General features: G+C 38.9%; 1 protein-coding gene across 1 annotated transcript in view; it reads right to left on the bottom strand.

Moving 5' to 3' along the window:
* Positions 1–25,462, bottom strand: part of EBF2 (EBF transcription factor 2) — a 142,275-nt gene extending 116,813 nt beyond the window's left edge. The window contains exons 1-6 of the mRNA XM_013954424.2: positions 25,279–25,462; positions 22,532–22,688; positions 21,470–21,533; positions 21,102–21,157; positions 20,652–20,725; positions 13,943–14,011 (exon numbers count right to left, since the gene is read on the bottom strand). Coding sequence (XP_013809878.1) covers positions 13,943–14,011; positions 20,652–20,725; positions 21,102–21,157; positions 21,470–21,533; positions 22,532–22,688; positions 25,279–25,409 — 551 coding nt within the window. The 5' untranslated portion in view covers positions 25,410–25,462. The remainder of the gene's footprint in view (positions 1–13,942; positions 14,012–20,651; positions 20,726–21,101; positions 21,158–21,469; positions 21,534–22,531; positions 22,689–25,278) is intronic.
* Between the last annotated feature and the right edge of the window lie 374 nt (positions 25,463–25,836).

Raw genomic sequence — 25,836 nt, 5'->3', positions numbered from 1 at the left:
AATCTTCCACTCAGGACTCCTAATAGCATACAGATTTCCCCACCAAGCCTCAAAACCTCATCCTCTTGACCATGAAGTATCATTTCCCCATACCACAGCAAGCCATCAATAGGATACTCACAAACTGTACACTACCTGTATCCACAGCGTTACAGGCAAGCCTTAGCCAGCACAAACTGTCATAGCTGAATGACAATTCACATTCGCCAAAGATCAGAACCCGTGCTGCTCTAAGGAAAGCTTTGGTCTATGCAAATAGAAAGCATTTATATGTGCCTACTTTTCTTATACTAAAGGAGTGCTCTCCAGTGGAGCAAAATAGCCATTCAATGAATGAGTGCAGGAAAAGACAAAACTTCACATATTTTCATATATATAATAAAATACACATTTTGCCAATAAAAAAAAGTTTAAGGTACAGAAGAAAAGCAAGACGAACATAGTTGTGATACGCATCAGAGAAAGTTTTAGACAAATTATCAAGCAGGGCTACTATTCTGTGTGTGTTGTTTGGTTAAATAGTAAGAAACTGACTGATATTTTTTGAACACACGAAGTCAAGCTAGAAAATGAGAGAACCAGATGTCTTGAAGGAATGCTGGTAAACGCTCAAGATAAAGTGTGTGTGTGGGGGGGAACTCTTTAACAAAAATGTCCCAAAGGATTTTTTTTTTTTGAGGTTCTACTTCAACAAGTGACGCTGACACAATGCCATATACTTTTCTCCCCTCTTTAACAGAGTGATTTTGACTGACTGGATATTTTGTCAACATGAAATAGAATGAGCTGGCATGGATTCAACTCTAGAAGTTGTGAATATTTTCCTTTAAGGTACTGAGCACCCATGTTCCTGCTAAGAGTATAGATTTGGGAAAACATCTCTATTCAAGTATTCACTCATGCTCAAATTTAAGATCTAACGTAATCTAGTTTCAAGTCCAAGTGAAATTTACTGGAGTGGTTCCTAGTAGCAATGAAGTCAAGAATCATTTAAAGCTATTTAGAATAAAAGCTTAAGATCGATACACAGGACAACAACATGTACTAAGGAGGCAGACGTCTTCAGTTTTTACCAGATCTTCCAATACATCGCTTTTTCTCTCTCAGATTCACATGAACATAAGAATCCTAAGTTTCATGTTTTCAAAAAAGGAAATTTCTAGAACTGTTTCTGATAAAAAATTTGCAAATGTGAAACAAACCGGAAGCCCAGATGGGAGTCTTAACAGTTTCCCTTTTCTTTTTAGAACTTAGTTTCAACAAAATACTTACATACATGCCTCTTGATGTTGATGCTAACCAATACTAAGTACTAATTGCTTTGCTGAATCGGGGCCTATTTGCTGAAACAGCTTTTATCAATGTTGCATAAGAAAACCTAAACACATCTCTTCAAAAATAATTAAATCCAATTTGTACTGGCATCAACATTCTCAGCTTCAAGTCTAATTTCTTTATGCCATCAACTAATTTCATGTATTCACTGTGTACTGGCTTTCAACTGCTTTAAACACCTCTGTAATTACCCTCACTATACCACCTCTTTTCAAACACTCAGTGATCTTCCTCTAAGGTTTGGCATTTGGAAAGAGAACGTGCATCCGGCTAATGCAAACATACCTTGCACAGTTGTGCTTTTACAATATAACTCTTGGGTATGGAACCATAAGAGCAAGGCAATTATTTCTTTCCTTTCTGATACAAGCCTCTTGCACAGAGCTCCAAAGATCAAGACAAGGACCCAGAGGGAAAATACGGTCGTGGAAACCTTTTCCCCTGGAGCGAAAGAACAGACCTAACTAGAGCAAGAGAACACCTACAATAATCAGGGTAAGAAAACAGCTTGGTGTTGCAGCCAGCAGCAACAGAGAGCACGAGAAGTGTGCAGAACTGATGGCATATCCTGTGGAGAAAGTCGACTAGTTCTTTGAGGAGAGCACCAGAAACAAAAGGGAAAGATTGTCAAAGGAGCATCTTCCTACCAGGCTACAGAGCTTGAATCCTGAAAGGATTTGTGGTAATTGATTATATCATTTTAGCTTGCTTGGGATTCACATTTCCAATTAGACTATTTACTCTTTTCTTTTTCTGCCTTCATGCCAAAAACTGAGCAGAGGGAGAAGGGCTCAACGTTCCCCAGGCTGCAGAGCTAGAGTCGCTTCACTCACTAATCTCCTCAGGCCATACGGGTATGAAGTTGTGATGCTTTGAACTGCAAAGCTTCCATAAGCCAAACTCTTCCAGCTCAATCTGTGGGCTACATTTTCAGGAGGAAAATAAATGGTACTTAAGTGTATGTATTAAACCCCATGTCAGCTGACGTGATGATGTCTGAACATGTAAGCAAGAATGATCTGTTCAGGAACAGATCACCTGTGTGGACTGACTCTGCTCATCCTCTACTAGCTGTCAAGATACTCAGAACATCTTCATCTGTCAATGTGCACAAGCATTGTCAGCGTCGTGTAAATTGTCCTCACAATTAGTACTACAGAATCACCAAACACTCCCAGCCAAGATAAGACTGTCCTCCTCCTTCTTCTCCTTTATTCCATCTTGCTTGCAGAACAGTCCCTATTTCAAAGGTCTTGCAATTTAAATAGATACATCACAGGGAAACAGAAGGTAGGGTAAGAGGGAAATGATTTGTCCAAATTCCTCTGCAGGCCACAGGAAGGGAAGTGTTGGAAATAGATTTCAGACATCCTAATGTCCACCCCTTTCACTAAAGCACACTAAATCCTATGATGGAAATGGGTTAGAACTATCCCTCCTGAGTTTGCTAGAGGATCTTGAATAAACAGAGCAACAAGAAACTTAGAAACACAGTTTAAAAAAAGGACATCATACTATGGATTTTCTAAAGTCAGTTAAACTTTCTCATCCTATTCTATTTCTCTTTGCCATGGAAGAAATATTCATCTTACAAAAACCCTTACCTTGGAGTTCTGCTTTCTGTCTGCTAAGAAACTATGCCTTATGTAACACTCTCTCTGCATTAATTTCCCTGAGAACAACTGCTCATATACAGCAGAATGACTTTTCCTACATGGCTGTAACAGCCTAGCTCATGGGCACGTTCGTATTATCACCAACAGCTTCACCACACTTCCCAGCTGTAAAACTGTAGCTGAAGGCTACCTTATTTTGGTAACTTGCAACAGGAGAAGGAGAAGGAGAATCTCTGTGCAAACAGAAAACTTTCTGCTGGAACACGGAAAAGAAAAATGGCATCTGTCAGGCTGATGCTGGACTGACAATAAAGAGATGGTGTTTCTACCCCACACATCACCTGAAATATGCTAAGGAAAAACATCACAACACACAACTGTTGCACACCACCTTATAAAACAACAACAACAACCACCACCAATAGATTGGTTATATGCCAGATAAAGCTGTTTCAGACACTCGAGGAATAAAAGAGTGTACATACTTGGAGCATCATCAAGTGACTTTAAACACCCACTTTAAATGAATGATATAGTTTGATTTTCAAAGAGTGATGGTAAAAGACACAATAAAACTGGCTAAAAAAAATCTAAAGTTTTCCTGCTCAAATTGCAAGTCTTTTTCTGGAAAGGCAAACTTTCTTTTTCAGTCCTTGGTTTGGTTGTTGTTTTTTTTTTCTTCAATGCAAGTACATTTTAAATGCAGATTAAAAATATGTTTTTCATTTGTTTTTAAATAATTCAATGAGAATATTTCTGCTAGATGTAGTGCCATCTGGAAATGGAACCTTTTTAAAATGGCTAATAGTTGGGACTTGAAAAAAAAATTGGAAGCGCCAAAAATTGTTAGTTACTTCTGACAAATCTTCTGCTAAATTATACATAACAATTTCCAAAATACTTGAATACAACCTTGCTCCTGCTTCTGCTGAAATTAAAGAAAGTTTTGATATGGATTTCCACAAGAATAAGATAAATCCTGAAATCCATAAAGCGTCATACAAATAGGAGCCCTGCTTGTTGTTCTCTGCTGGTGTAAATACAAAATCTCTTCAGCGTGAGAAATGCCATCATCTGGTGAAATTAGCTATAAGCCATCTCCTGTCAGGTGCGACAGCATTTGGGAGTTCATGAGAGGGGCAAGACTGTGATTAAAGGCCACCACAGGGCAATAAGTTGCTACTTTTTATTCTATTTTATTTAAATAGCCTCTGTAAGAAAGATGCAAATCCACAGAGGAACAAGCAGCGCCCTTTGCCTAATGGGTTCACAATCACTGAGACTCAAATAAGCTGACTGCTTAAAAACAGCTCAAGAACCACAGTAAAAGATAGAAAATTATTGCTTCCTGTCATGACCAAATATTAAACACAGCACACACCTAATGGCTCCATCACTCCCCAGGGAAGAAGCTTTATGAACAATAAAATCCCAGCAGACTTGCACTGTTCGGACTTAGCAGCCTCATTATAGGCTCACTGATCCAATACAATTTACAAGCTCAATGGACTCCACTTGAAGGAAAAGCCACCGAACATGGAGTTATAAATGGGACGCCCACAGAGAAATAAGCATGGGGCTCTTCAGTTGGGAAGGAAATTAACAGAGAAGAGGAGAAGATGGGGAGGGAAGGGAGAGGGAAAAAAAAAAAGGAGAGAGAAAGAGAGATGGCTTGGATAACAGCAGCCCATTAGAGCTCCAAATCAAATGAGAAAGATAGGAATGTGAATTACACTTGGAGGAAATGCTGTTCCAGGACATGCTTACATGACCCAGCCTGGAACACACCTTGGATTCGACTTCTCACTGTATCACAGACCTATATGATCTTGAGCAAGTCACATAAGCATTTAATATCTTTAAAATTATGAGCCCAGATCCAACTGATTTAAGTGAGTTTCAGACACTTGAGCACTTTTAATCTAAACCTTGTCCTCATTTTACAAAGACTTTGGGTGATGTTCTGAGTGGGAGAGAAATTATTTCATAAGCTGTCTGAGAGTGGGAAACAGACACCACGCATTATTTGGAAGGCCTTCTTCGTAAGTGAAGCAGCTCACTTCAGAGAGGCTGAAATCCTGGGATGTTTACAGGGTGGAAAGTATGTGAGATCCTACCAGAAACAGATGGTGTCAGAAACACACAAGGAAGGGATGGACAGAAACAAAAGGTTCAAAAGGGAAGCAAGAGGCAGTAACAAGAAATGTTAGGGCAGATGAAGTGACAAGTCCATAAAACAGGGTCTAGACAGAGGCCAAGAAGAGTGGAAAGGTGATAAGGGAGACTATTTTAGGTCACAAATACACAGAGGATGCTTTCATTAGGATGAAATTATTCTGGAATATTGGCATGTTCAATAATGAGTGCAAATGGATCCAGGGGAATGCTAACCAATTTTCCAAATGTTGGGTTGTAGAGATCCCATGCCATATACTACTGCTCCACATGCACATAATTTCTTTTGTGTTGTTTGCATAGTGGACTTAACATCAGCTTCTATTCCCAGCGGCACTTTAATTCATGGGAAAGTTTATTCCATTTTCCTCCCTACTGCTACTAAATTCATTGATTCTAATGACTCCACATTGCTATGTCATCTGTCCTTTTGAGATTGCTTATGCTGCCTGTGCAGGCATTTAACCTCTTCACTTGCTGTTTATGAGAACACAGCAATTAGACTGGATAAAATTCTCCTCCTATTGCAGTGACAAAACTCCAATAAATTTAAATGGAGAAAAGGATTTTTCCCCACACACAGTGTTTTAACTTTGCATTGTCCAGTCAGGATTAACCCAGCCAACACCATCAATGTTTTTTATCTCAGCTAAAGTACAACTAATCTAACAAGGCTGGAATTCATCCATGTTTGCCATCCAAACTGTACTAAAGCATCGTTGAAGCATATCTGATTCATGCAGAGTTGCTAAAATCCTTTGGGTCTTGTCTTCATTAGACTTATTTTCTTAAGGCCTCTACACAGCAGTAGCAATAGTCATATTTTATTTCTTTAAATTATATATAATACATCCTAGCTCAGACTTAGCCATGTTCATCTTGCTGTTCAGAAAACAGAATATGTGCTGGCTATTCCAGTTGCAGACTTATTGGAACTAAAAGAATCACTACTGGTTAAGAGACTCACCCATTACTTTTTTTTCCCCACAGCCCCCTTTTCTAACATTGTGTTTCAGTCTAACATAGCCAAAAAGGTAAGCATTCTTCATTCACAGAGCTCATGTCAAGTGCATTGAGGACAAAATGGCTGCACAGTCATGTAATGACCTCACATGGCTAGGAGCACACATCCATAAAGCTTGGAGAAAAGAGGTTCCAGTTCTGTTAGCTCCCTAATAAATCTGTGCCTGAAATCAGCAGTGATTTAAACTAATCTCATTTATTTTTGGCTCAGTTTCAGAAGCAGCACCCTTCAGCCCACAGGGCAGCAACTAATAGTCTGGGGGGAGAATAACTTTTTAAATCATTCCAAAACAATCTCCACCCTAATGGCAACAGTTTCCCGTATCACCATAGTATTTCCACACTTCAATCTTCAGCATATTTGTCCTCATGTTATTGATGAAAGATAGGAAAGCATGCACTTATCCCTATTTTATTGGCAAGGAACTGAAGCACAGGGACTATATGAATGCTCAGGGTAATACAGGAAGCTTGCAATGGAGAGAAAAGAACAGAACCCTGGACTTCCATAGCTCGAGCTAGTTCCTTAACCACTGGTCCATTCTTCCTTTTTCTAGCACACTCATTCAATGAGATATTTATCCTTTTTTTGAATCACCAGCTTGCTGGAAAATGGGTTGTCTGTCTACATTAAAAAAAAAAAAAAAATTAAGTGACAAAACTAGCCTCCAGTCTGCCCTGCTTACAAGCCTACATGACCACACACTTTGAAGATTTCAAGATGCTTTGGACTGCAAACTAGTAAGAAAATTTTGGGCTGGCCTAAAAGAAAAAAAAGAGAGAGAGAAAGAGAGAAAGAAAGAAAGAAAATGCACTAAGAGAACCACTTGTCAAAATGGCTAGGATAGTGCACTTTAAGTTACTGACTCCCCACAAACATCCAGTCTACTAAAAAATTCATAAAGAGACAGATGGCACAACAGCAGCTCTTTGCAGGAGAGCAGGATTTAGCAGTGAACAAAGGACTTTGACTCCCTAGGACAAGTGAAGAGATCATTGTGGGTTTTGGAGGCTTTGAAAGGGGAATTGGAGCATGTGGGAAGCTGAAGAGAGCTGCGTCTATCGGCGGCTCCTAGCTTCACCCCACAGCAGCAGCAGATTCGAGACGTTTATTCCACCTTGGCAGGCTCACAAGGAGTAAGGGGAATAGAATAGAACAAGAACAATTCCAAGTGCACCATGTATTGGAAATTTGCCTTGCAGTAGAAACATGAAAAACAAAAATAATACTATTCAAGGATCTGCAAGCACTTTATACAGGTAATTGCTAACATTTTTCATTAAGGGGTGAAACTGAGGCACAGAGTTACGTGACTTGTCCTGTCACTTTAAGCATCAGTGGAAATTTGATCCCGGTCTTTCCATTCATGGTTCTACCTCCAAGCATTAGGAAATATCCTTGCGTATACTTTTTGGGTTCAGCAGGAAAGGGGGATGGAAGGGATAAAGTCCTTTTTGAAAGGCCGAGATTAAGAGAAAAAATGAGAAGAGCCAAAAGTCTGCACTTATTTCAAGTCAGATCCTTCAAAGAGATAGGAGTGAAAATGAAAGCTAACCTATATGCCCTTTTGCCTTTTCTGTGGAGAAGGAACGGGGGAACAGGGGGAGGGCAAGAAGACACAAAGCCCAATCCTGTTAATGTGGTCATCTCACGCAGAGCACTTTAACACGCAGCATGGACACCATAGTGGCATAGTCAAAATGCTTAAGCCTGGCAACGGCTGTCTTTCCTGAAGTGAGTTATAGTGCTTGTGAAATGTGCCAGACAGACAGCCCGGGAGAGTTCAGTCCTCTGTTTATCTATACAGCAGGTAGGGCAGGAATATCAGCAGGGAAGAAAATCTCCATCCATGTGGCCCCATTTGTGCTTTGAACGGAAGGGCCCTTATGGTACAAGAAAGTAATCCACTCTCTTCAGCTTCTTTTTAGAGATGCTAACAAGAGCGTCACCAATTTGTGGTTCGGGGTATTTCTTTAAAAATATTAATAAAAGGCTAGATATTTACAGCTTGTGTCAGCTGACCAGCATTATAGTTCACCATCTACTGCAACCACAGTGCCAAGTGCTCAGCTGGTACAAGTCAATGTTGCACTGCTGGCCCCAGCTGCAGCTCTGGCCCCATGCCTCCACCCACTGGTTAGGGCATGTCTCTAACCAAGGTAATATTCCACACACCGCAGCAGTTCACTCAAATCCCATTCATCACAACATCCCCTGCCTCAGTAGCGTGAAAAAAGGGGGGGGGGCAACAAAACACATGAGATTCTTTACAGGACAATTAAGAAGAGTTTGGGTTATCACTAGTGGGAATTGAACCCAGGATCTCTGCTTCTGAAAGCATGACTCTGAGCTAAATGACCTCATTCCATCAGCTCAATGATGGTGGAGGACTCGAGAGCTTCCACATAGTAAAACCACAGAGAAACACAGAGAAAGACAGCCAGCTACATGCTGTACAGAGGTTATATTCACATTTTGCAGTGCTGTTGCAAGTAATTTCTCCCTGTAGTAACAAAAAGTCACTTCCATCCCATTTACATTCTGTAATTTTAAGTGAATTAAGACCTTTTGTTTGAACTAAATAGAAATTTCTTTTGACTATTTCTCTTTTATTAGAGGCAAGAAAAAATTAACAAGCAAATAAGCTGTTCAGCCAACAAAATGTCACCCAGTTCTCGCCAGTACCCTGGAGACTTCAATTAGATCACAGCTTCAGTAAACTAGGTAAAGCACTAAGGGTAACAAGTGCACAGAGTGATAGCCCTGCTCCAAAGAGCTTAAACCTACAAGCAACACAAAGCATGAAAAGGAGAATTATTCCCATTTGATAGATGAGGTGAGGTCACATACAAGAGAGAAAATCTGCAGTAAAACAAGAAATTAAACTTACTTGCAGTGTTCCTGACCTCTTAATCATAAGACCAAATTTCTTTCTAATTGCACACCAGGACAGGGGGGGTGGGGAGGGGGAGTAAATTACATAATGATAATATAGATGTGCCAAAACACAGTTTTCATTTGGGAAGTATCATTTTCAAAAGTAAGAACTTATAAGCCTTCCATGGTTCTTTCTGTCAGCCACCCCACACCATTCACTCTATATCATTGTCTAACAATTTCAACAGTGAAGGAGAAAACCTTAGCAGGCAAAGATAACACTGTAAATTCCGTTAACTACAAGGAACGGTGGGAAGAACCACTTCAACCATGAGAAAAAAAAAAAAAAAAAAACATTTACATTTACATTTCTGAAGTCTCATAAAGCTACCAAAATCACAGGTTCTAATTTCAAAAATTAAGCAGGAAGACAGGATAAAATAGAAATTAAGATCACTGGTAATCTACCACTGCTGTGATACACTGTGGGAACATGCCAGAACAAAAAAACCCTAGAGTGCGTATTTTGCAAATGCTTCTGGACTAAACATTCATTACCTATTCTCCTGTCAGGTGGGTAAGACAGGCCTTCCAGGCCTATGTTCCAGTGGAGTTATGTCGGTTCCTGCCTGTTGATGCCTGCAATAGCAGCATCACAGCATTTGAGATCTATCACAGCTCTTAAAGCAGAGCAAGCATTCTGAAGTCAGATTCTGATCTTTCTGATCTGAATTACCTTGGTGTAAATCAGCAGTCTACTTCACATCACAGCCAGAATGCCGAAAACCAGAAAATGGTCCACAGACATAATTTACCCATTCTTATTTCCAAAAAACACTGTGCACAATATTCCAAACGTTGAGAAATGGATGTTCGTGTATCAGTCCAAGATTTAGTCTGGTAAAGAAACCAAAAGCCAGCCTATCTTTCACAGACAGAGCACGTAGCCAAAAAACAACACACTCATATTTATCCTTGTCCAAACAAATTTATCTGCCTTCAGGAAAGTGAACATACACAACTGTGGACTCAGGCAAAGAAGAGGAGTAAGTCTTCCTGTACTTCCTTGCACCCATGCACGCACTGCATACCTCCTTGTCTCTAATAGTACATCTCTGCAGTGTTTTGCTGGATATACACTTTTCACTAGTGAGGTGAAAAAGAATCTTTAGAAGATTCTGGGTCAGCTTAAGCTTGCAGGAACCTGAGTAGTCTATTGCAACCTATGGATATTTATTTGCTGGGGGGGGGGGGGGGAAGAGGGGAGAGAAGATGGTAAATTCCTATTTCATTAGAAAAATGCTAGTATCCAACAGTAAAGGGAAAAATAACTACAAGGTTCTTAGTATCTAAATCTAGTCCCCAGAGCAAAGGTCACAGCGGCAATGTTTTGTTCAGCATAAAAACTTTTGGAATTCATTCAAGAGGAAGAAAAAAAAAAAACGAACACACAACAGCAACAACAACAACATGGCTGACCTTTTTTTTCCCCGTTGAACTATTTCTTCCTTTTTAAACAGGACACAAAATTCATGATTCAGCAAACACAGTAAGTTATGCCTCTAACATTAAACAGGTAAACCAGTACAATACTCTGAGCATCACCTTGTAAGAAAATCTTATGTTTTTGCTGCATTTTGAATGCTCTGTCATGTGTGGCTGATCCCACTTTGCTCATCTTATCCTTCGAATTCTGCTAATGTTTGGTAGCCTCCTATGCACTCGCCCCAGGAAAGGGCATTCTTTCTCTGAGGCATTGACAGATCTTCCCAAGGAGTTTGAAGAAACACCCACTTCACTTTCTTAGACTCCTTTGGAAAGTCCAGCTGACATAACAGATTTTAAAGCTTTATTTTGCCTGTAAGTTGACTAAGAAGGCCTGTTTCAAGACTTGCACTGGCAGGAGAGGCTTCAGTACATTTCTGAAACAACCATACCACAAAAATTTGTTGCTGTATGGTAACTGGTCCTGTTTAAGCAGATTCAGTGCCTGCATGTACTTCCTTTGTATATCTGTTACCACCTTTGCAATTTCTTTAAGTGCAGCTCAGCTCATTTCTTTCAAATTCCAAATAGCTTCCTTCAAGTACATGATTTTCTTCCTAACAAAGACATACTACAATATAACAACTGCATTGTTACAAGACAAATTCTACATTTACCTGTCATTTCAAACCATGAAAAAACTCCACTTACAGTTTAAAATGAACTACAGGCTTTCTTTAAAAATAAATAAAGAAAAACCCACCATGAAGCTAACACAGAACTGACAAGAAAGTACTTAGAATAAAAAGATGCAAAATATGCATAAAATTTTGCCATATTTATTGGGCTGCATGATTGCAGAGGGATGCAAGTTGTACTTCAAAAATGATACTCCACCTATGACTGAGTTGTTAAGCATAGATGTTTTCTTCCTAAGAAGCCATATAAAGTCACCCTAAATAAAAAAAGAACACTGCTGCCCACATTCCCAAGCTAGTCCAGAACACAAACTGCTCTCTAACAGAGGTTTTTGTTTGAAAGACAGAAGGATTAGTCACATTGATTATACCTTGGGAGAGGGGACTGTTTAGTTTAACTCTGAAGCAGTTGTACTTACTGCTGTGGAAATGCGTCAGGATAACAGAGTAGATAAGTTCCTCTATGAACAGATATGTGCAACATAGCTTTGTTGTTATATTTGCATTACATATGTTAAATAAGATGCAATACACAGGATTACCTCTTACTCCTCAAAACTTATTTAACTGGATAAAATAGTGGAATAGAAATAACTGCACAGAAAAGGGAGTCATTTGCTTGATGCTGCACTACCAATCAGTGGTAGAACAAAGAAAAAAAGATGTAGCTGTGACTTCTCTATTCACTGCACTGTTCACTAAACCATGCCACCTCCAGACCGCAGTGCAGATTTGTATTTGTTTCTTTCCTTTGGGGCCAAAACCCAGTTTAGTGATTCCACCTTTAAAACGAAGGGAAAAAAGCTTTAAACAGGCAACCCCCCTTATTTCTGTCATCTACCTTATTACCACCACCCCTGCTGGACTCTAGATTTCACCTGCGATTTCCAGAAAAAGAGGCACACACACAGACAAAGAGAGATGGAGGGGAGGAACTGATACTCAACAAGTAACAGCCAAATTCAACCTAGAGGATACTTCCGTGCAAGTGGTAGAACCCTTATTGCTGTTGGCAGGGGAGTTTTCAGTGAAAATTCTAGACTTAGAGCGAGTTAGGAAAGCTTAAGACTCACTATCCACACAGATGACTTGTGATGCATATTTTGCAGACGGTTGTTAAAAAGAATAATCCTATTCTCTCTCTCTCTCCAATGGTTTCACTTCCATTGCATTTTACATTAACAAATCTCAAATCCCTCTAGAAAGCAGCAGAATCCTCATTTCGCATGAGAATGGACAGCTTGCTCAAGATGACAAATTCAGTTAGTGGTAGGCCCTCCCGCTTTCATGGTTCATGGTCTTAATGTATAAGCCAATACACTGTCTTATGCTATGCTGCTTCTCCAGCAGCAAAACAAGCCTTAGAAAAATTCAGACTTCAAATTGGAAAGTTCCCAAATGCAGATTAATAGCAAACATCAACACAGCCAAAATCAGGATAAAAATTGCAAAGGAAAGGTCAAGATGGCATGTCTAGGACTTCTGCTTCTAGTTTGGGGGGGGGGGGGCAGGGGGAGAGATGGGACAAACAAAACTGGCCCAATTATGGTTTGCCAGATTTCCTAGCTTTCTACCCAACCACAATTTGCAAGGACAAGAATAAAGGTGAAAAAGGGGAGGGGAAGATCCCACCATCACAACAGCAGAAGTTCCAAAAGGATTTAGATTAACTTTGTGATGAAAAACTGCAGGAAATAATTGTAGATCTTTATTCAAACTACCCTGACCATTCTGAATACCAAAACAAATTCATAAAAATGTCAATTAATGCTTATTGGAATGTAGATAGAACATTAATGATACATACAGACATAAAAACCAAGCTTTCAATCCATCCACTTCAGCACTGGCTTTCCACTGGCAACCAGTACCAGGGAAAAGAAACTCTGTAAACAGTTACTACAGAATAATCTATCTGGGGGAAAAGATTTCTTCTTGACTTTTCATTATTTACTATTCTCCTTCTGGAGATCCTGGTTGTGGCATTTCTTTTTGAAACAGCTCTGTGTATTCTCGTTTTTCCTTTTTGAATCTTGCTGATTTTCAGATCTTAAACACCACGTTGTGGCAGAGTTCCACAGGCTAGTTTCCTAAGCTACCACAAACACTGTCAATTTTGAATACATCATTTCATGATTTAACCAACTGTTGTTCTCCCCCGTTTGTGTTTTTCACCCAGAAACTGACAAGCAGAACCTAGGACTGGATCTGGAACTGAGTAATATATGAAGCTGCTGTTCTGCATAAAATTGATGGCAATCCCAAAACTATCAGTTTTAAGCCCAGCTAATGCACTCCACTTCTGTCATCATGCCTTCCTTCCTCCCTATATTTCTACAAAAATATGGTTATTTTGTTAAAGAATATTAATGAAGCTGCCAGGCTGCTCAAAGCTTTATCTGTTTTAGTGATCCAGTTGGATCATATCCCTGGCAAGCAGACAACATTCAGAGACGCATACATAGAATATTTGGTCACAATTAAAATGATACACATGCAAAATATCATTAAAAAACAAAACAAAACAAAAAGAATCAACAATTCTGTCAAGGTAAACCCAGATGGACTAAAGGTAACCAGTTCTTAGGCTAGCATTTTTATAAAGAATCATGAAGCACAGATATCTAAGAACAGCAGAGGCTAACAGATAACCATCAAGACCCTCAGCTGCCTCAAAGCACACACAACAGTTTGGGTTTGCTTTTTTGGAAAAATGAGGATTCATTTCCTACCTGTCAATGATCACGGGGTCAGAGGGAGTCTCATTTCTGTTGCCGCAACTTTTCTTCTCGCAGCACCGACTAGAGAGAGGAAGAAAACCATGATTAAAGAATTACTGTGACAGTTGATAGCAAAGCAACCACCTAAAAGTCTTGTTTGGCAAACTTCAGGACTCAATACATGCCTAGAAAAGCGGCTGAGAAAATTCTGGCTAGGATTTCCAGAATGGAGAAGAACTGAGGGAATTGGGTGCCCAAATCCTGGTCTATTTTAGCAGGAGTTTGGCACTTGGCTCCCTTTAGTCTTTTTTGAAATTCTGAGCCAAAATGAACAGCAATATGGTCACACTTTAGACTAAGGCTCTATTTATAAAGGATTTATAAATGATTAACAGATGTTATAACCACATTACAGACATGAGAATCGTGTGTATGGTTAAAAGTCCATTAAAATAAGGTGTTAAAATTGACTATAAGCAACCTACTGGTTTATTATATTATAATATCTGATTTGTTGTTTATTAAATATAAAGTAACCCTGAAGTTTCATATGCTCACAGAAAACCTCAGCTGTATAATAACACCAGTGAAAAAAATAAATTGAACATACAGTTAGATTGTATTAAGGATCTGAAGAGAAAGTTTTCAGGTTGGAATTTCATCTCTAAATCTCTGAAATTGTTTCAGTGATGATAAGCCCTGAATATTAAGCTTACATTTATACCTATTTTTGATTGTGTGGCCACCTGCATGATTGTACAGAAATTGTAACTATCTCTGATAAGTTTACAATATAATTTGGACGCATTTATTAAGATTAAAAATTACTGCTCCTATATCTCAGATAAAATAAACAAATTTATCTGTTCTGGCAAGAAAACGCAAGATAATGCTGCTGTCCTGAGGAGCTTGCAATGAGGTACACATTGCAGAATGATTTCCATGTTGTATCCACATCTATGTATGTGCATGCACACGTACACAAAGACTCTGTATGTGTGTGTGTATATATATATATGTATGTGTGTATACATACACACATACATACATATATATCATGAGACAGCACAGAATAATACAACCCACTCTCAGGAGCTATTCAGCATTCTTCACTCCCACTGAATTAAATTGTATTTAGGGAAAAAAGAACTAAACCACTGCATCTCTTTTCCCCATTTCAAGAAAAATCAAGAGACAGATCATTATTCGATTTCCACTGATACACTTGTAAACAAGAGTGATGTTCCCTTCAATTACTCCAGCTGAGTACCAAAAGTTAATATATTTAAAAAGCAGTCCTTGGTCTGAATTTCTCTCTCCATTCTAAAAATTTATCTTATAGCAACAAAATCTGTTAGAAGTTTTAAGCTGTCTCAGTGCTCAGATAGTTTATTCTGACAAAACCTAACATGGGAAGGAAGGAGGAAGACAAAACTTAAAGAGTGTAATCATGGAACTTTTAAGTATATTCTGTACCAGAATTTCCGCAGGCTTCAAAAGTCACTAGATCAGATTATGCCCTCAGTTACACAAATGCCATTCCAAATTAAGTTTATCACATTCTGAATTTGTTCAAATTTACACCTACAGAATCAGGAGATAGTTTAGTTTTCTGTACAGTGGTATGGGGGCTGAATACATTTGTGAAATTCTTAAGCCAATCTGAATCCCACTGCTTTCCACCTAGGAAAAATTGCAACCAGAGCAGTTAAAAAAAATATATATAAAGCTAAAATGCTTGAATTCACTGAAGGTAGTACAAAATATGATAGAGTAGCTTTTTTCTTGAAATGCATAATATTCAATTATAAATACCTGAAATAAGTGTTTAGACAAAAAAAAAAAAACCACTCCTTTAGGCATGAAAATTTTCAAATGCATTTATCCATAAGTTACAGTGTGCCAGGAACTTCCCCTTTGCAAGTTGAAATTGCCCACAAGATGATACAACTAGCAGATCTATTTGAATAGCAGTTCTGTTTCAACATTTCTACATTCCCTTCGCCTCCAACCTGCACTTATTCATCAACGTTAGTCCCTTTAAAATAAGAAGATACACTAAATATTTAAAAATCCCTGGGGCAGACCCTCTAGCTGCTGTAAATTGTCATAGCTCCATTGACTTCAGTGAAGCTATGATAATTCACGCTAGCTAAGAATTTCCCCACTCCCTCCGACTCCTAACTTTGTTTTAAGTATGTCTTATGCGTTTCACTGCCTTATGACTGTTTATAAAGAATTGCATATTTTTGTAATAAAAAACAAGATGTAAAGTATTATTTTCCATAGAAAAAGAAAAAAAAAAAACTTCACTTAGAAGAATATAAATTTGGCATGTACTTTTGACATGTCCAATATTTCATTGCATTGGAAATACCACCAGGAACAAAACCTTGTTGGTTTCCAACGTAACATGCCACTATAATAAACAACAAAAGGAACTCAATTTTTTAAATATTTTTGTAGTGGTGTTATATTTTTTACGGCTAGCTGAAACAGAAGTTATTTCCTCTCTTTGCAATAATACTAAAAGAGATATCCTTTAGTCATATAAGTTATGCAGATGGTCATAACAAGAATACATCTGACTGCATCACACCACAGTAATGTTTAGGCAGAATAAACTGGTACTACCTCCACCACATCTCATCAGCTCATATGCACTTCCCAGGGAGGTTGCCATTTCCTTGCATAGTAAGTGTTTAGAATGAATAATGTGGGATTGGAGTGCAATGTGTCTGGGTTCCAAAATTAGCGTATCTTGTTTTATTTTAGTTTGCACAATTATCAAAGTTATGAACTTTACATTTAGTAATACTTAAAAAATTTCCTTTTAAAACTGTAGTTTACAGCTAAAGTCTTCCAAACATTTTACAAATATCCACTTTCTTATCACTCCTCATTTGGAAAACAGATTTTTGCTAGATTACTAGATCATTTCCCTTTGACCATAACACTTTTTGAGCCCCAAAATATATGAAACATTTTCTCTTTATTAGGGAAAACAGTCGCTTTTTTCCAGTGAATGAGTAGTCTACACATAAACCAGAGTGTTTTTACAGATTAAGGATATTTCAGGCCAAAGCTCTAGTAAAAGTACCTCTCAAATCGTTAGACCACTGTCTCCAAGTATTTCATCACAGTATTCAAGTACTAATATTTCCACTGGCTTTGTTTTACAAGTGCTACCTGTAACATAATTGACCCATTCCAATTTAAGTCAGTGGCAAAAATCCCAAACTCTGGTGGTCCAGGATCAAGCCTATAACACTCACTTAAAGAAAATTAATGTCATGACTTTAGCCATATTTAAGCTTCTGATACAACAGTGTCTTAGGAACATATCTTCAGAGGTACTCATTTGCTTAAAAGAATATCAAGGCCAAATACTTTTCTTTTCTACACCTTTTCTTATTACACTATGAGTGGTATTACTTTCCCTTCTAATGAGATCTACACATGAAAAATTATGGCTTACATTATGAACAGTCCCACAAAAAAAATAAAAACAAGGCAGACCAAAAAGCCATCACGCTCGATGCCAGATCTACAAACTGAATACCCCAGAAGGCTCATGTCAGAGGAGAACTTGCACCCTTTTCCCTCGCCTCACACTTGACTAAAATGGTTTTAAAATTCAGCCCTCAACTTCCCTCCCTTCGCCCCCCCCCCACTCCCCCCAAAAATCTGTCTCTAATTTCAAACTCAAATAAGCTCACAGCATGGTGGCCTTTGTTTTGTTTTCTTCTCCCCAACTCCTCCCTGCAATTGCATAACAAAAGTGTCTAAATTCACACCATCTGGCCGATAAAGACACAGGCCCCAGTGGCCGCCTGGCCCAGCTGATTAGAGCTCCTGTCTAGTCTGAGCCTTGTGGCGAAAGTCACAGATGTGGGGCTTGCTTGCACTCAATACAACTCTGTTATTAGCCAGCTGTAGGCCCTGAGACTACTTCTGTTCAAATTATAATACCTTTTAACCCTCTGAGCATTGAGGGCATAGGGGGTTGCTGGCAGCAGCATAACAACTAGTTTCCTCTTAGTTGATAATTGGAAGAAAAAGATGAAGAGAAAAAAAAAGTTATTCCAGGAGAGGAAACTGTTTACCTTGATTTTCCAACCACTGGGGGGAAAAGACTGCGTATTTGCAATAGACCCACCTAATAGGAACAGTTCCCATTAGGCTGTAATAACCCAAATGAAAAAATTCAGATCTGCAAATAAATAAATAATGCTGCTCACTGAAAGCACTAATTATTGAGAGTTGAGAGTTTAACTTTCAATTGGTATGACAGATTGTTGTAGCCATATCAATATTTAGACAACTTTCCTGCTAAGCATGCATCTGTCACTGTCTGAGTGGAAAATGCAGAGTTTTGGATGCACTTGTCTCTATACAGCATGAATATCTGCATGTGTGATTATACACAAAAAATACCGGGGGGGGGGGGGGGTGGCAAAAAAAAAAAGCCTATCTCCAACTAACAAGGACTGGAAGAAGGGGAGCAGAAAGACAGACAGACCCTTCTTTTTAAAAACAGTAGGCATCAATTTGGACAGCAGACTGAGTACAGTGCATTAAATTTTTATATACTGTTACTAATGCAAACTAAACTGGGGCGTTAAAAATTGATGCTGCCACTTAAGCAGCACACAATGAGGAGGATTTGATTATTGTACTTAAAAGAAATAAAATAAAATGTCAAGTTTAACTGGAGTTGGATCCATTCCCCTGGCATTATTCAAAGTGATATGTGGAATGCCGCTTCAGATTACGCAGCATCCTGTTCAGAGATACTTTAGGAAAACAAGACATTTAAAATCAAATGTCTTGATTAGGTTACAGGGAGCTTTTGATTTGGTTCACTAATCTGTGTATTACATGAAAAGGAAGTCCCTGAGTTGTAATTCTTCCTTGGCTAATCTATCAAGCAGGAGAGTTCAGTATAATCTGAATAATGGTTTACATTTGTAAAACTACCTTAAATCAAGCATGAATATGTTTATAGGCATCAGTGGAAGCCAGGTATATAAAAGGTGAACAGAGTGTTCAAAGATACTTCAAAGGATGGATTATTGTGGAGGGACAGAGTGAGAGGAAGCAAGGAAAAAGAAGCCAACTGAATTTTATTTTAAAGTAGTACACTTGAATGGGAAGTAGTACACTTGAATGCTGATGTTTGAGCTCTGCTGAGATCTCTTAACTTCTAAAATAGAACCTATCCCCATCCAGGAAGGGGGGAGAAAAAGTATGCTGTCATTTTGTTATTACAAACAGGAACACAACTGCACAGAAATTCAAAAATTTTTCTTCTCTAATGCTCATCTAGTTATAGAGAGGTAAAGATTTTCACCAATAAGGATAGCATATATATTTAAATAAATATGTAATTTCTAAACATGCCAAAAAGTATCATATATCCATTTAATCTTTGCTACTACATCTACAGGTCATGGTAAAGTGTGTCTTATGCATACCTCACACGCAACATAAGCTATGTGTGTACGTACATATGTAAAAGTTGGTCAAAAGGAACAATGCTCAGATTCTTAATTAATTAGAGCAAAGCACAAAAGCTAAAATATCTAATGCATGTATAAATACATAAACACTATACATTTACTTAATTCTTGTATTCAACATTATGTCAGCTATTTCATAACCTTTTAAGTACTGAAACTAAGGACTTTCCCCGACAGCAAGAAGCCTATCCAATTAAGCTACTTTTACTACTATATTAATTTAGAAGGTTACTTTAAAAAAAAAAAAAAAACTTATCGTGAACATCAATGTTAAAAGAAGCAACATTCAGTCCAACAGCTTAACCCCCTCCCACTAATACAATAAATCACAAAATGTGTTTAATAAAGGTCAAGATTGGTTTTGCCTTTCATTTTATGAAAGAACATTCTACGCACAATTTAACACATTTTAATATAAGAACATTGACTGTTTGCATTGTTATATGTATTGAAAAAAATTTAATTACACGAGAACAAGAAAAGTAATAAGTTACCATGGAAGCACAATGTACATACATAAGGTACATGTAACTACAGACTTGCACAAATGTTATTAAAAACATCCTCAACTGCATTTTATCCTCTAATTTTCACTTTACATGCTAAAAATAGCGTCTTCCTAATTAAATGATGGAAGTCCCATAGATATTGCTTACAAGGTATGAAAAGGAAGGATTTAGGTTTTGGATTGATTGGGGTTTCAGGGAGTAGGAAAACTAAGGAAAATTAAAGAACATTTATTATGTTAATTAAATTAAGAATGTTAAAATATTTTGCTAGAGAAAACTACAGGAAAAATACCTTCTAATTTTCAAGTAAAATCTTTAAGTCATGCTGCCCATTTTAGGAAGGTAAGCGGGAATATTTTAAGAAGCAAGCAGTGAAAAGTCTGTATTTAAACAACACACGAGAACGCCTAGTTTACAGAACAAAAATAGTGTAGCTCAAACTGTGGGCCTGGGGTCTGCAAATCTGTTGCGCAAAAAAACCCCAACAACAACAAATAAAAAATAAAAAACACACTCTATTGAAACTAAATACTATCCATCTGTAAAAAGGTCTTCCTACAGGAAGAGTCTCTCTGATCAAAAATAAAACTCCCCCTACCTACATCTTCTATGGAAAGATGATTTTGGCATCTATGGAAGCAAACTTTGCCTTATTGAGCAAATCATATATTGTCAATAAAGTCATCTTACCTGCACATGACTTCATGAGTGAGCAAAACTCTGCACATTTCAGGATTCTTGTTCTGTCCTTCATAAGTTATGGGCTACAAAAATTAAGAAAATGAGTAAACCAGTAGCATTAGGGGATTACTTATTTGACATAATATTCAGATTTGAGGTGAAGTCTTTTTACCGTTGCTCATCATGGCTTGCAAATAAATGCCTTCCCTAAAAGTCTTTTTAAGCAGGGAAGGCAGCTTATACATAAATACTCATTAGAAAATGGTTAAAAACCTACAGTCAGCAGAGGCAAAGAGGAGATTTGAGAGCATTATTTTTCAATATTATTTTTCAAATTCAAAATTAAGGTCCAGTAATACCAGCAATACCAGAGGAGGAAAAAAACACGCAGGGTGAGGGGTAGGAAAGAGCAAGGATGAGATGGGACAGGATAGCACAGCACATATTAGCTCTGCTTACCTGCTTAGTGACTGAATCGATGAGTCTAACATACAGATCTTGTTCAGTCCTGACACCTAGAGCGAGAGAGAAGAGTAATAAGTAACACTGTTACAGATATTCACAAGAATTCATTCATTCACAGGAATTAATACATTTAGTTTCACCTAGTGACTTACTAAACATCCTCTGAAAACACCATTTTATTTTGTTTCCACAAGTATGTACCTCAAGGCCATCAACGCAAGGTAAACTTCAGAGCCCATTCGCATACTGAGGAGGCATCATCATGCAAAGGAATTTTCGTGTGTTTTAGAAACTAGTGACAACACCTACAAACCTTACCTTGGTTTGCTATCTACAGAAGGTGACAGGGAAGGGGGACTCACCATTGCTATAAAGGAGTTGGAGTTTGTAATGTGTGCCATTGTTTGTCTTTTCATTGCCTTGCTCCTGAAAAAGAGAATTAAAAATAAAAAAATCTATATATATCTATATATCTTCCAGTACTTATTTGGCACATTTAAAATGCAAAAGCTGATAATCATTACGGAAGTGACAACGAAGTTCATTAAAATTCTGCAAGGTGGATTCACTGATTGGGATATATTAACCTTCCGAATGACCCAGGACAAACTACAAAATACTGCTGACATCTTTTCCTGTAGGAGTTCAAGAACTTTTTTCGCCACCTTATTTGCTATTATGATCTCAAATTTTTCAAGATCAAACACTAAGGTGAGCTTGTACATTTCAAGTCAGTTACTATAAAGCAGATGGATAGTGGGAAGGCTCAGCGTTCTTGGTTTTTAGTAACAGTGCTGTTTTGAGTCATTAAGTATATTTATTTCCTGAAGGTTATGTTACTGGGATGTTTCTTGGATGATTTTTTCCCTGTAATTTCCTGAAAGATAATTATTTATGAGCACCCTTCACAATTAAAAACTCTTGTTCTTAACTAAAAAAGAAAAAAAAAGACAACGATAGCATGAAGCAATATGAAGTGCTTAACATATGAATTTAAAATCCAAAAGCAAATGCTTTTTTGAGTCCAGCCATTGACTTTGGAGTGTTAAGAAATATAATCAAGCTCAACAGATTCTATGACATATTACAGTTTAGTTTTCACTTCTGCTAGGGTACCTAGGCAGATCTGTCAAGTACAAAAAAAACGGATTTGACTCCCATGCAATTTTTTAATACTAATTTAAATTGATGTATCAAATTCCCATTGTATTCCCCGATACAGCTGAGGCTTGCAAACCCTGTTAACTATAACAGCACACAGAGGGCAGCAGCTCTGCCGAAGCACCCGAACCCTTGACCAAGAGCTGGTTGTATTTTGTTAGGGACACAGACAACAGGTATTAAAGGTTAGCAGCTCTCTGGGGAAGGAGAAGAGGTCAAATCTGAAGAGAAAAAGGAGGAAGAAGAAAGATAAGAAGCCTTACTTTATCGTTTTCTACAAAGTCCACAAAAGCTGTCCTCTCTATTTCCACCGGCTGCCCCTGTCTGTCGTAGAGAGCCAGAACAAAGTGAAAGAAATTGGATTTCCTCAAGTTGGAGGGTGGCTGCTTTTCAAAGTGAGCTCTGGACAAAGCTACTCCGCTGTGGAGGAAACATACGGGACAGGGTGTGGGGGGAGAGACAAAGACATTAAAAGGCTATGCAGTGATAATGGCAAAACAACAGAAAAGGCAGAACACGTTCAGAGAAAAGCCGGGAATGATTCACCTTGTGCAAATGCCACACTAGGCTACGAATAACCACTTGTCACCAGTGATTCCGACCTTGGCGCTTTCCCACAGCCGCGGGCAAGCACAGCGGCTTTCAAAGCAGGACGGCCGGGAGGGCTGGATGCCGCCGCGGCCAAACACGGGACCGGGGGGCGAAGGGGCAATCCCTAAGTTTGAAGTCGTCACTCTAAGATTCATTTTAGCTTGGCCTCGATCTTTATAGTTACACTCCGAGGGCAAGAAAAATTTACAAATCCTGAACGTTTAAAAGATTGGTTGAATGCAATGATTGTTTTAGCTCTTCCTCCATTTTCTTCTTACCTGTCATACTCATTTCTGGAATACAATGCGCGGGGTGAGAATTACATGTAACTTATTATTAGAGAATCTGAAAGTGCTATACAGTCCAGCCTCGGTCACTTTTCTTCTAGACGAAGTCAAGCGACCTTAAAACATTTGCTACAAGCGGACTGTCAACTCCCTCATCTACATTTTCGGTAGAAAGCAACTAGTTTCAAGCAAGATATCTACTTTCTTCGGCAGCAAAGTTTGTCAATGCAGTCTTTAGTCATTGACCTATTTGAACGGATGCCTGGGTCTTCCGTTTCTAGGTTAAATGGAGAGAATTTAAACTCAAGTTAACTAGCCCTCGCCCAAATCTTGTCTCGGACTGCAGAAAACGCAGTGACGTTTCCCACACGTTTCCCGTCTTGGAATGATTCAAAAGCTTTTGCGTGCCTGCAGTACCCCGAAACGCAGCTACACTTGTTAGTGGACTTAGTTGTACCTTCCTCTCCCTAATGCCGATTTGTGCCTACTGCGGGGAAAATAGGTGCACATGAGCACCTCCATATCACTTAATAGTTTCGCCAGACAAGTTGGGAGTCGGAACAGCTTCAGTTTTTTAATCCCCGAAATCGCTTCACTGCATTGGAAAAAGTCTTTGACTCTTTCAGAGAACTACAAAAGTTTCCCTGTGATTTCCATTCCTATCAGACAGGTAGAGTGCAAGCGAACCGCATCCGCCAGAACTGCACCTAATTCGGGGCTTCCTCTCATTCTGCATGTAAGAACTCGGATCTCTTGTTGTGTTACGGATCTCTGGAAGAAGGAGGGGAAAAAAAAGAAAAAAAAAAAGCGATGACACTACCCAGCCCAACGCGGCTGCATTTCCACCGCTCCCCTGAATTAGGGGCTTCTTAGAAGCCATTTCCTTTTACTTTCGGTTTCACCAGGAATAAACCCTTCTTCCTTTCTCCCCATCGTTACCCGTCGTATTCATTAAACCATCTATCAACATTCATAAAAGTCTGACAACTCCTCCCATGGTGCTTGGAAAACCTTGTTCACTGATCAGGACGTGGGTGGGGGCATGTATTTACTGTTTCTATGATGCCCCTGTTTCGTTAGAAGTCCCATACACCGTTACATGCCTTTTAGCTTATCTCTGTATTAAGCAAAAAAACAACTTCCTCCCCGGGTTGATTCAGCCTTCCCCTTCCCGAGGCTAGTCTGATGTATTTTTTTTAAAAAGGTACCCACAGAGAAAGGAAAAGAAAAATATTTTACTTAAAGCGGTTTCATCATCTCGTCCCTAAAGAGAAGAGACTGGAACAGCGATCCTGTGCCGACTTGGCTAGGGAGAAAAAATCCAAGCCAAACTCCCAAACAAGCAAAAAGAGACAAGATCCCAGTTCGGTATGTTTACTAGCATTACAGAGCCGGCGGGATCTTTCCTACACTCAGGTGCTACCCGCAAGCGAGCACGGAGATTTGGAAGCGGGTTCAACAGAAACCCTGTAGGTTCTCGGCTCCGCGCAGTGCCTGGACCCACAGGGCTCCGGGCAACGGGCTGCGCGCTGCTGATGAGGTTTTGCAAAACTGTCGGCACGTTCTTCCTTTCTGCAAACTCCCCTTTTTACTCGAAACCATGCTTTGCGAGCTGCCTGCCTGTTTTAGTCAGCTAGTACTCTTGGATCCAGCAGTTAAGATTTCACCAATACCTACGGTAGCTAGAGGCACTTGAATTAAGTGAAACAAGATGGGGAGTTGAGGGAAGAAGGAGATATCTACTCTTAAGTTAATTTTAACTTGGTTAACTGCTATTCGGCTGTCTGACCCAGAAAGCGTGAAGCAGGGAGGAGTCGTTTGCGTCGCTAGGTACAAGCAGTTCCCCCCCCCCCCCCCCCGCCGCCGCCGCCGCAAAGAAAGAAAGAACGATCCAAACCCCTGATCTGATCCCGCACTGGTTTTTAGAAATCTTGACGCTCTCCGTTTTTGGAACGCTTGTCCCTAGCTCTAGCTGTACTATCTTGAATTTTCCACTGACTACAGAAGACTTGGGAGGTGGGGGGCACAGAAGGGGAGAAGAAAAATTTAATATCTAATGCAAACAACAACAGGGAGTGAAGGAAAGGTTTGCTTTAAAAAAAAAAATGAAGGGGGGGGATACAGTCCGTTACCTTTGTGCTGCTACGTTTGCATCCACAACCCCAACGTTTCTGACCCAGGACCTGACGGAATCCATTTCAGAACCTAGAGATTTATCTTTCAGAATTGGTCCTCTTCCTAAAGTATCTTGAATCCCAAACATTTAAAAAGTCTATTCCAACTAGCAACAGTTTCCTTTTGGGGGGAGGGAGGAGAAAAGGAAAAAAAAACCGCAGCCTTTGAAATTGACACACACAAATCCCAAGAAAGTGGAAAAGTTCAGCTTTAAAACCAACTTCTTCTGTTTTTTAAGTTCTATGTGTTTTTAATGCCTTCAAATAGAAAAAAAAAAGTTTTTCCTCTTGCAAAGTAAAAGTTATGCTGATTCAGTCTTGCCTGGTATCATCATCCTTCAAACGCAGGAGAGGAAACTGCATCCAGAAACTGATCGCTGTTAACAAGGTTCACCTGTTTCTCAAAAGACACAGAGAGAAGGATTGATTGCTGCCTAATCCAGAAAAAAAGAATCGGGATAAATTGTGAAAGAAAGGAAGAAATGGAGCTAAAGAGAGTCTGATTACACACTACGC

The sequence above is a fragment of the Apteryx mantelli genome, chromosome 29, assembly GCF_036417845.1.
Source record: "Apteryx mantelli isolate bAptMan1 chromosome 29, bAptMan1.hap1, whole genome shotgun sequence".
Taxonomy (NCBI): Eukaryota; Metazoa; Chordata; class Aves; order Apterygiformes; family Apterygidae; genus Apteryx; species Apteryx mantelli.
This window is presented reverse-complemented; position numbering and strand designations above follow the sequence as displayed.